The sequence below is a fragment of the Lolium rigidum genome, chromosome 3 (assembly GCF_022539505.1).
Source record: "Lolium rigidum isolate FL_2022 chromosome 3, APGP_CSIRO_Lrig_0.1, whole genome shotgun sequence".
In the NCBI taxonomy this organism is placed as follows: domain Eukaryota; kingdom Viridiplantae; phylum Streptophyta; class Magnoliopsida; order Poales; family Poaceae; genus Lolium; species Lolium rigidum.
The window spans coordinates 140595399-140607472 of record NC_061510.1 but is presented as its reverse complement, the minus strand read 5'-3'; the positions used below and the strand labels follow the sequence as shown (position 1 = coordinate 140607472).

At 48.1% G+C, this 12074-nt stretch overlaps 1 protein-coding gene across 2 annotated transcripts; it reads left to right on the top strand.

Moving 5' to 3' along the window:
• The first annotated feature begins 1331 nt into the window (after positions 1-1331).
• Positions 1332-3360, top strand: LOC124698301 (kinetochore protein SPC24 homolog). 2 transcript variants are annotated; one of them, XM_047230793.1, is made up of 5 exons: positions 1332-1526; positions 1891-2032; positions 2125-2226; positions 2706-2779; positions 2949-3360. In XM_047230793.1, the coding sequence occupies exons 1-5, from the start codon at positions 1346-1348 to the stop codon at positions 3044-3046; spliced, it is 597 nt and encodes a 198-aa protein (XP_047086749.1). In that variant the 5' UTR covers positions 1332-1345; the 3' UTR covers positions 3047-3360. The 2 variants fall into 2 exon arrangements, with proteins under 2 accessions (XP_047086749.1, XP_047086751.1); XM_047230795.1 differs by having other exon boundaries at positions 2706-2794; positions 2911-3066.
• The last annotated feature ends 8714 nt before the right edge of the window (positions 3361-12074 follow it).

Below are 12074 nucleotides of genomic sequence, written 5' to 3'. Positions count from 1 at the left end.
TTTGATTAAATCATGGGGAAAATTGCTAATATATTCAACAGCCACTTCACTTGGTACGTAGTACTACCGTGAACCTTGGCATGTAATGGTCCTGATACATCTTGTGTGCAATTACATGAGTTGGTATATCTTATTCCGTTTTCCGGTATTTTCCTATGAACATGTTCTTTTCTGCCAACAAATACAAAAAATGTGGTGTTTTTTGTCGAAATTCTAGAAGATAGTTCTGAACGGTACACACATTTGTAACCTTGCAATGCCCTGGAAATTCACAATATACACAACCATGTGCACTATCAGTTCCGAGATGCAGAAGCAGAAGATAAATACAGAAACACTGAACTGACAAGAATTTCAGTTAACACTGCACAACAAAGAATATTAACACACCAATTTTTGTTAAGCAGAAGATAAATAACTGACATCTAGTCTCACAACTTGGTCGAACAAGACAACAAGTCAGAACATAATTAACTGATCTAACTGATTAGTGCTACAACAACTTTATTCAACAACAAAATAAGTTCAACACACGCACCCTCCGCAAAGCAATGGTTATTCCTGATGATGGAGTCCCTATCGAAGGAAGAATTTGCGAGGATCTCGGTTACCCTCTGGGCTATTTGGCATGCAAGAAGGAAGGTGATTTTTGATGATGAATTTCAGAGTCCGCTCTCTACCTTTGCTTTTGTTGAAAGCTATCTAAGGGATCTGTCGATCTGTGGAGCTGTGCGGAACTGCGGACGAAGGAGAAGGGTGCAACTGTTAGCCACCCGAAGTGGATTCCCCTGCCACCGGGATGTGGTAAGATCAACGTTGATGCCGCAATCTCCAGAACAGGTTCTGGCGGTGCCGTAGATGCAGTGTGTCGTTCAGCAAAGGGTCTCTTTCTTAGAGCGACGACATTGACTGTTAACGGAATCTCTGACCCAACAATCATGGAGGCGCTCGCGTGCCGGGAGGCGCTGGCCCTAGCAGCGGACCTAAATCTCCAAAAGTTTGTTGTGGCAACCGACTGTCTCAGTGTGATTAATAGTATGGAGCAGCCCTTCAGTATAATCATGGAAGAAATAAAAATAACGGCGAGAAGCTTTGCTCATGCTGCCTTTAAGTACGAGAATCGCCTTTCAAACTCTGAAGCATATTTGATGGCTCGTAGTGCAGTAGTGAGTAGTTCTGGACGTCAGGCTTGGTTTATACAACCCCTGCCACCGAATTCTCAAAAAAAAAAAAAAAAACTGCTGCCGGCGCCCTACCCGAAGCCGCGTCGGCGCGTAAACGCCGGCGACCAGTTCGCGGACTGTGGATAGCGGAAAGAGGTTAGGGGTTTGCCGGCGCCTCCCTGATGGCAGCAGACGCCGGCAGGCGGCTGGACGTGGCCAACCTCCTTTCCTTCGGCGACGACGTCGTCGGGGTGCTCCTCGATAGTAAGGATGGTGAATCCCTCGCGCAGGCCTACGACGGGGCGCGGATGCTGCGCTCCGCCTGCCACTCCGAGTCTGGGGACCTCAAGCTCCAAGTGAAAGGTCCGTTCAGTTCTCTCCGTCCTCGTCCAGATTTGGTTTCACGTCGTTTTCGGAACCCCTCGTGTGGTGGAAGGGATTACTCAAGTTCAGTACGGAAAATTTAGAGTAATGTATTCAATCCCACTAGTAATTCGAGTTTGTGTGGTTCAAAATCTTGCATAAAAGGGTTAATTCTAGAACAAAAAAAAACAGCATGTCACAATTTATGACCAGAGTTAGTAAGTCTTCTAGTGCATTCCAACACCAGCATACCGAAGGAGTTATTTCTGAAAAAATTACATAAGTTGTGTTGCAACAAACTTAATGATTGACTGTTTGGATGTTGAACAATATAAATGACATGCATGCTGCTTTTGGACAACAGAGCATCAGGATAAAATCAACTCATGTAAGGAAAAGTTAGACAAAGCAAAATCTGGAACAGTTACGGATGAAGAACTGAGCGCACTGCGAAATGAGATGAAAGGGAAACTCCAGAGCGAGCAACAGCTTCGCCAAGACTTAAGATAAGTTCTTACTTCAGCGTCCGTAACTCCCTGTCGTATGAAGTTGTGGCATTAGTTGGATTGCTAATTAATACAGTTTATGTTGTCAGCACGGAGGTAAGCGATGAGCTTGATAACCTAGACCTTCAAAGGGCTTCAATAGAAGAAAGGAAGAATGATGTCAAGAAGATGGAGAAAGACATGCTAAAGGCGCAGTAAGTCGAGATTTGCTATATCTGTGACTGATTAGATGCCAGTACATTTTCCTTTCGTAACTGCACACATACTATCAGCAAGAACACTTTTTTGATGATGAAACTGATTTGAAAATCTCATCTGGGCAAACTGGTTGTATTGTATAACTAGCAGCACCATTACATAGTCCATTGCAATAGCAAGTTTGGTGTAGCAGTGGGGTTGATGTTCGTCATGTTAAATCGGTTTCTGTAGTTTGTGAGTAAATTTCGAATTTGGATAATGCTATCGCTGCCGTATCATTCCTCTGATGTATTTTGACATTATACTGCTACTGGTGCCTTATCTTTCTTGAGCAAAGTTTGGTGATGTTTTAAACACCATGTGAAATTTAGATGAATGGTGCCTCCTAATTCATTATGATACTATTAGATTTGGCACTGTTGCTTGTACTGGTTGTCCTGATTCTCTGTTAAATTGACGCCACATTTTTGTGCAGAAGTATGCTTTCTATGTGTGTTTCGGTTACAACTATTATGCCAAATTTTGAAGATCAAGATAAGATTTCTGGATGTATCCTTTCAATATGTTAGTGTTTTACCCTCTTTTATCTAGTCAAGGACATCAGTTTCTACCTATGCACAACAGATAAACTACAATTCTGCCTTTTCTCTTCGGACTTCACAATTTCTTTTATGTTGCAGCAAACAAAAACTTGTATCGAATCCTTAGCCTTTGTCAGATACTGTTGACAAGAACATGAAGAAGCTGGAGAAGTTCGAATTTGAGAAGACAATGTCACCAGTTGAGATCTGCGACAAGTTTTGGAAAATGATTTAGGGCCTGCTACCTGCAGATCATACTCATTGTACATTAGCAGAAATTGATTTTTGCGCTGTTCTGCAAGGTAATAGCCTACCAATGTGAAGAATGCAACTCACTCAGTTGCTTCATATGACCTAGTTGTATGGCAATCTGCTATTCATATGTTGGCAAATAGACTAGCCTAGGTTTGTTATCGATCTAGATATGATTTTCTGCTTTGGTATTTCACTGAATTTAGTTTGAGAAGTCAAATCTCACTTATATTAGCACTTGATACCCTGTGTTGTACCTCTTAGCTCTCTACAATGTTTATAAATGAGTAAAATACACGACGCTATCCAAACTCGGCAGCCTTGCCCGTCTCCGTCTCCATCACTGTACTTAGGAATACGCATTCTAAAGATGATTACAAGGCCCATCTACGGTCACTGGTTCTGCATAGAGCATCGTATTCACTGACGTTGCAAGTTGTGGCCCCCAAATGTCAGGTCCCAAATGGATTCAACCACGCAATATTTGTAAAAAGTCCCCCAAACCAACTAGTCTTTCTCACTACAGGTCCTTCCTCAATTCCCCATCACCAAAACAAAATTGGAATTAGTCTCCTGAGCTTCACTGCCTCCGGCCGCGCCTCTGCCTGCTACCGAGCTCCACCGCCGCCGGCCACACATGGTCCATTGCGCCTTCTCCGTCGCTGTCATCTCCTCCATTGCTGACATGCAGTGTTTCCCTCGGATGGCACCTGGACGCGTGGTCGTTCGTCATGTCTGTGGTCATCGTCGACCCGCCGGAGCTGGACCTTGGCCATCGCACCCTGGAGCTGAGGCACTCGTAGCGCCCGCGTAGTTCGTGCCCGCAGGTGTGTGCGCCTGGCGAGCCTCTCCGGCCACGGAGTTCATCCTCCACGTCGCCGGAGACGCGCCACCGGCTGTGCCCCCGACTGGATTCGCGGCGGATTCCCATTTCTAAACTATGCATGACCAGGGCGCGTCGGGAGACCAAGCCTGCGCGGCCGGGACTACCTTCCCCTTGCTCCACACCTCCGTCCTCGCCTCTCGCCGCGGCCGGTACACAGGGTTGCCCGGCGCAGAAGATCGAGCTCGCCCGTCGACGACCGGAGCAGCGGCAGCCGGATTTGTCTAAGGCTCCTGGAGGGCGGCACCATAGGCCGGTGATGGAGGCCAGGGCGGTGCCTGAGCTCTAGGAAGGAGGCGCCGGTCTTGCCACGGATGTGGAGCACGAGCGAATGGGAATCTCACTGGCGGCAGTGGGAGGAGGATCCCAATCTCTATCATTTTTTCAATTTAGTCCTTGTAGTTTATTATTACTAACAAATAGTCTCTCTGGATAGTCATTTTTTTCGAGAAATTCTCTGGAACATTGACCGACATATGGGGTTAAATTTAGGCCACATCAGCAAAATACAAAATACAGTGCTATACCCCTCGCCAGTGACCATTAAGAGCGCTGAGCTGAGCCGACTTTAGTTACCATAGAATGTGTATTCCTATGTACAGTGATGGAGGCGGGTAAGGGTGTCGAGTGTTATAAATGCGACAACCAAATAACGAAGAACGATAAAGGAAAACGCATCGAAGACACAAGATTTAACGTGGAAAACCACTTCCAACACAAAAGGGGAAAAACCGCGACGTCAACCAGCAAATACTTCACTATATCGGGAGGTGTTTAAAAACGCCGGTGATTATCTTATAATCTGATAAGTCCTAGCCGATGGCTTACAAGAGGTATATAGGTGATGGCGTGTAAGACACACGTCCGTTGGGAACCCCAAGAGGAAGGTGTGATGTGTACAGCGACAAGTTTTCCCTCAGTAAGAAACCAAGGTTATCGAACCAGTAGGAGTCAAGGAACACGTGAAGGTTGTTGGTGGCGGAGTGTAGTGCGGCGCAACACCAGGGATTCCGGCGCCAACGTGGAACCTGCACAACACAATCAAAGTACTTTGCCCCAACGTAACAGTGAGGTTGTCAATCTCACCGGCTTGCTGTTGTTGTGACGTGTACAAGTAGATTGCCTAGCCCTTTCCATCAGTTCGGACTTTTGGTTCAAGTGGCTAGTGCATGAAGCTTAACATGGTATCAGAGCCCCAGATCTTGAGTTCAAATCCTGGCTTTCACATGGTTTTCGCAATTAAGCCTAAAAATTGCTGTTGTCCCCCTCTTTAGCCACCGCTGATGCTCTGTTTCGGTGTGCTCTTCTTCTTTCACGTGTTGACTTTCTCTTCTCCCGTCACACGCGAGTTGGGGTGTTGTGACGTGTACAAGTAGATTGCCTAGCCCTTTCCATCAATTCGGACTTTTGGTTCAAGTGGCTAGTGCATGAAGCTTAGCAGCTGTAAACAAAGGATTAGATGTATAGTGTGGAAGATGATGTTTGTTTGCGAAGAACAGCAAAGAACAAGTATTGCGGTAGATTGTATTTCAGATGTAAAGAATGGACCGGGGTCCACAGTTCACTAGTGGTGTCACTCCGATAAGAAATAGCATGTTGGGTGAACAAATTACAGTTGGACAATTGACAAATAAAGAAGGCATAACAATGCATAGACATATATCACGATGAGTACTATGAGATTTAATCAGGACATTACGACAAAGTACATAGACCGCTATCCAGCATGCATCTATGCCTAAAAAGTCCACCTTCAGGTTATCATCCGAACCCTTTCCAGTATTAAGTTGCAAACAACAGACAATTGCATTAAGTATGGTGCGTAATGTAATCAACACAAATATCCTTAGACAAAGCATCGATGTTTTATCCCTAGTGGCAACAGCACATCCACAACCTTAGAACTTTCTCATCACTGTCCCAGCATTCAATGGAGGCATGAACCCACTATCGAGCATAAATACTCCCTCTTGGAGTCACAAGTATCAACTTGGCCAGAGCCTCTACTAGCAACGGAGAGCATGCAAGAACATAAACAACATATATGATAGATTGATAATCAACTTGACATAGTATTCCATATTCATCGGATCCCAACAATCACAACATGTAGCATTACAAATAGATGATCTTGTTCATGATAGGCAGCTCACAAGATCTAACATGATAGCACAATGAGGAGAAGACAACCATCTAGCTACTGCTATGGACCCATAGTCCAGGGGTGAACTACTCACAGATCGATCCGCAGGCGATCATGGCGATGAAGAGACCTCCGGGAGATGATTCCCCTCTCCGGCAGGGTGCCGGAGGCGATCTCCTGAATCCCCCGAGATGGGATTGGCGGCGGCGGCGGCTCTGGAAGGTTTTCTGTATCGTGGTTCTCGGTACTGGGGTTTTTGCGACGAAGGCTTTAAGTAGGCGGAAGGGCAGGGTCGGTGGAGGCACGAGGGCCCCACACCATAGGGCGGCGCGGCCCCACCCTTGGCCGCGCGGCCCTGTGGTCTGGGCGCCTCGTCGCCCCACTTCGTAACCCTTTCGGTCTTCTGGAAGCTTCGTGGAAAAATAAGACCCTGGGCGTTGATTTCGTCCAATTCCGAGAATATTTCCTTTGTACGATTTCTAAAACCAAGGCAGAAAACAGCAACTGGCTCTTCGGCATCTCGTCAATAGGTTAGTGCCGGAAAATGCATAATAATGACATAAAGTGTGTATAAAACATGTGAGTATCATCATAAAAGTAGCATGGAACATACGAAATTATAGATACGTAGTTCCTACTCGCCCTCGAGTAGGTAAACGATAACAAGGATAATTTCTGAAGTGACATGCTATCATAATCTTGATCAATACTATTGTAAAGCATATGAGATGAATGCAGCGATTCGAGGCAATGGTGAAGACAATGAGTAAACAAAAGAATCATATAGCAAAGACTTTGCATGAATAGTACTTTCAAAACAAGCATCAATAAGACTTGCATAAGAGTTAACTCATAAAGCAATAGATTCTTAGTAGAAAGCTTTGAAGCAACACAAAGGAAGATATAAGTTTCAGCGGTTGCTTTCAACTTCAACATGTATATCTCATGGATAATTGTCAACACAAAGTAATATAACAAGTGTAATAGGTAAACATGTAAGAATCAATGCACACAGTTGATACAAGTGTTTGCTTCTAAGATAGAAAGAAGTAGGTAAACTGACTCAACAATAAAGTAGAAGAATGGCCCTTCGCAGAGGGAAGCATGGATTAGTATTTTTGTGCTAGAGCTTTTCATTTTGAAAACATACAAACAATTTTGTCAACGGTAGTAATAAATCATATGTTTTATGTATAAGATATCCTATAAGTTGCAAGCCTCATGCATATTTTACCAATAGTGCCCGCACCTTGTCCTAATTAGCTTGGATTAACATGGATTATCATTGCATAACATATGTTTCAACCAAGTGTCACAAAGGGGTACCTCTATGCCGCCTGTACAAAGGTCTAAGGAGAAAGCTCGCATTGGATTTCTCGCTTTTGATTATTCTGTTATCACCAGAATTTGACCGAGTCAGAGGTGGGCCGCGATCAAGATGGACGTGAAGAATATATATATATATATAAGAAATACGTGAATCGGCCTTTTACCAAGTTGGGCTTAATTGTCCGTGTATCTGTAACATATTAGATCGCATCTTAGTTTAGAAGTTAGAATCTTACTCGTGCACGGTTTGGTGCACGCCCACATTAGAAAGTCCGCTGGACTATAAATATGTATCTAGAGTTTATGGAATAAACAACAACCAACGTTCAACCACAAACAAATCTCGGCGCATCGCCAACTCCTTCGTCTCGAGGGTTTCTACCGGTAAGCATCATGCTGCCTAGATCGCATCTTGCGATCTAGGCAGCACAAGCCTGCCCACGTTGTTCATGCGTTGCTCGTACCGAAGCCTTTTTGATGGCGAGCAACGTAGTTATCTTAGACATGTTAGGGTTAGCATTGTTCTTCATATTACATGCTTTCGTAGTGCAACCCTTGCATGTCTAGCCGCCCTTACACCTATCTTAGGTGTAGGGGCGGCACCCCGCTTGATCATAGTTTAGTAGATCTGATCCGTTACGGTTGCTCCTTGTTCATCAAGGATTAGTTTAACATCCACAATAGTTAGGCCTTACAAGAGGTCGGAGGATCCAGCGGCGTGTAGGGTGGCGTTTGCTAGTCCTAGAACGGATGTTCCGGGGATCAACCTCGTGTTGGTTTTTAGGCCCTGTCTAGGATCGGCTTACGGTCACCGTGCGCGAGCGCGAGGCCCAATCCCGAGTAGGATGATCCGATTATGCGGTGAATACCCTAAATCGTCGTAGATCTCATTAGCTTTACCTTGATCAAGCAGGACCACCATATATTCGGACACCTCGTCCGAATCATGGGTGGATCGGCTCTTTGAGCCGATTCACGAGATAACCCGAGAGCCGATCGAGGCTCGTATTTAATGTTTACGTGTGTGCCCCGCAGGAAACTAAGCGAGGCATCATCCACACCTTCCCGACCAGGTATAGGTCAGGTGGCACGCCCTTGTGATAAACATCGGCGCGTGCGACAGTGAGGCTTTGCGGGCCGTCGCTCTGAGGGACTGGGGCCAGCCGCAGCCCTAGTTGTTCCCGGCTCTACGGTGTTGCCCGTCTCTGCCCGCCAGGGGGTTTCTGACGTCAACACATTCTGGCACGCCCGGTGGGATAGCCGTCGACATCCACAACATCGCCATCTACATCCGAGATGGCGGAAGACACTCCGGTCACGTACGAGGATCTGCCTGATGAGCTCAAGAAGAAACATGACGAGATCAAGGCAACCCTCGAAGCCGAACTCATCGGCTCCTTCCACCGAACCCGCTCCCATGGCGTCGGTGGAAGGGTTTCACACCCGAAGGCGCGCTCGATGGAGTGGACCTGTCCGCCCCGTCAGAAGAACGCACCAGGTCGCTGCGGCAGGAGATCAACTACATGGTGGCTCATTCGCTGCACCGCCACTCTGAGAGCCTGGTGAACACCTTGGAAATCATGAGTCACCGGTACTCCCCGTCGGGACCGGCTCTGGGGACTTTCAAAGGAGAGATGCCGCTCCAGCCCCAGCCGTTCGCATGGGCAGCACCGGAACTGCCGAACTCATCGGCATAAGTCGTCTACAAGATTGGAGGTGATCCTAGTGACTACCAATTCCTACCTGAGGCACCCAAGGAGATCCCGCCCGGATACTCGTGCGCATACGTACCGGACTGCAACGCCTGGGCACTCTCGAACCAAGCTGCAACATCGGGGCCTCTGGAACGGCAGGAGGAACGTCGGAGCCGATCCCGAGAAGCAATCGTGGCTGGCTAAGTACGCCACCCCGACAAACCTCCAAAGCCCAGCTCCTGCAGCTTGGCTTAGAACCGGAAAAGCAAGCATGGCTGGTTAAGTATGCCACCCCGGCGAATCTTCGGGGTTCGACACCTTCAGCCATCACAACGGATCAGATTTGTGCAATTCCGAAAGATCGGTTCGGCATGATTCCGAAAAGGAAGGCGTTCGGCTACACCAAGCCGTACCCCAACAGCTACGAACCGATCCCGCTGCCACCCAAATATCGGCTCCCGGACTTCACAAAGTTTAGTGGATCAGATGGGTCCAGCTCCATCGAGCATGTGAGCCGATATTTGGCACAGCTGGGCACGATCTCAGCGTCAGATGAGTTGCGCGTGAGGTTCTTCTCACAGTCCCTCACAGGATCGGCTTTCGGGTGGTACACATCGCTACCACCGAACTCCATCCAAACTTGGAAGCAGCTTGGAAGAGCAGTTCCATGAGCAGTATCACTCAGAGGCTTCCGATGTTGGTTTTGCCGATCTAACGCAAGTACGACAGAAGCGCGGGGAGACAGTGGCAGAATACGTCCAGCCGCTTCGAGACCATTAGGAACCGATGCTTTTCGGCTCGTATAAGTGAAAAAGAAGCGATCGAGTTGGCGGTGGTGGGTCTCTCATCATCAATCAAGGACGTGGCCTCCCAAGCAGTACTACCCTTCGTTAGCGCACATGGTGCGTAGAGCTGTCAAGCATATGAACAGCCGCGACCCGCATGTTTACCAGGACAAATTCAAGCGGGTGGTGACCGTGGTTGAGGCAGACGAAGATGAAGGTGCCATGGGAGATCGGGAGGTAGCAAGTGGCTGAATGGACTCGAGCGACGGGCCCCGTGACCTGCAAATGGGTGAAGCCACAAGGCCCTCCAAAGGGTTCGACTTCGACGTGACCAAAACGCGAGCAGATTTTTGATCTCTTACTCACGGAGAAGCATATAAAGGTGCCCGAAGGCCACAAGTTCCCCACGGTGCAAGAGCTGAACGGAAGGCCGTACTGCAAATGGCATAACACGTTCTCCCACACCACCAACGACTGCAGGGTGTGGCGGCAGCAGATCCAAATGGCGATAGAAAACGGACGGTTGATTTTCAACCAATACGCCATGAAGGTCGACACACACCCCTTCCCCCCGTAAACATGGTGGAGTATGCTTGCCATGGAGGGTGCCAGCCGGGTTTCCCGTGCAATATCAACATGGTAGATCTTGGACACCACGCCGGCAAGGATGGAGATGAGGGCAGCTGCTCTCATAGCAAAGATACGAGAGGAAGCCGCTCCACGCGATCGGCTCCGCCAAGACGGCAAGCGCTACGTCACGTAGGGAGAAGTGAAGAACATAAGATATCAGCGACCTCTCTCTGATCACCTCCTCAACAAATATGTGAGTCAGTACGACCAACGCCGACGGTCCAGCAATGATAATGAAAGAAATCGGCTGGCTAGAGAAGCCAGAAGACATCGTCGGCATAATCTCGATGAGGGGGAGCACGAGCGTTGTGCCAAGGAAAAGGCAAGGGAGCAAGACGACGAGGACGAGCACCGGGATTGTCCCTTCTTCGAGCACTCGCTGGGATTCAGGAATGAGCCGATTGCCAACAATCGGCAATTGCCCAGAATGCAACCGGAAGAAGAAGGAGGCAGCCAACGTGTCCGTGTTCGAGCGCTTAGGACCTCTCCCGCCACAGAGCAAACGAGCTGAGTCCCCTAGGTTGAAAGATCTCGAAGATTCAGAAGACGAGGGGGAGGAAGAAGAAGACAGGTATCACCGGCCAAGGTGGTACCCTGATGGACTCAGCCGTTCCCAGAAACGCAGGGTTCAACGATTACGCGGCCTGGAAGAAGCCGAGAGGTTATACTTGCATACATTGAGGAAGGCAAGGCCTGATCTGGCTGCAAAGGTTCAGCGAACCCTGGATGAAGAGGGTCGTCCACGGAAAATGGAGTGGCGCCCCAAGCAAAGGAAAGCCGATGATGAAACATCGGCTGGCACAAACATGGTGCTCGTTCTTCCGACGAAGCTCAGTGCTCCACGGTTACACGATACATCCAAGGTGGACGACAGCAAGCGCGCCAACATGATAAAGTCAGAGATTGGGCTGGTTCTGTCTACCGGCCTGAACGAGTAGCAAGAGCACGTCAAGGAGCAAACATGGCGAGGCTGATCCTTGTGATCGGCCCCAAAAAAAAAATTATGAAGGGACATTACAAACCTTCATCGAACAAGCAACATGGAGGCCGATTCCAGCAATCGGCCAAAATTATCCTCACCATCCATTTTGTCTGGGTTCGACATATTATCCAACAGAGCCGATACCATCAATTCTCTTGACAGAATCGGCTCGGGGGGGGGGCACCCAGGTGGATAAAACACGGGGATATGCAATGGAAGCGTCTCATCCTGTGGTGATGGGTATTGGAGTGTCGGGGCCGATGCACCAGTCGGCCGTAAAAAAAAAAAATTCTGAACATTCGAAAATTTTCGAGCACAGCCGATGCATGGCCATCGACTCAAGAGGAGTAACTGTTACGATCAGAGGGTCAATGGAGCACTAATGGAAGAACTCCTCAATGGAGTAGTCTAAGGGCTCAGATCCTCTCTTCAAGAACAATGCCAGGAGCAGCCTGGACGTGCGGATCAGGTCAAGGATGGATTGCATGAGATCCACCAAAAGAAAGGAGCCGATCTAGCCGGCAAGGTGCAGGAAGAACTGAAGAAGCTCGGGGGCAGCTCCCTT

Coding starts and splice junctions, on each gene's coding strand:
- LOC124698301 (XM_047230793.1), top strand. CDS start 1,346: ATGGCAGCAGACGCCGGCAGGCGGCTGGACGTGGCCAACCTCCTTTCC. Junction 2,033..2,124: donor CAGCTTCGCCAAGACTTAAG/ATAAGTTCTTAC, acceptor TGTTGTCAGCAC/GGAGGTAAGCGATGAGCTTG. Junction 2,227..2,705: donor AAAGACATGCTAAAGGCGCA/GTAAGTCGAGAT, acceptor ATTTTTGTGCAG/AAGTATGCTTTCTATGTGTG.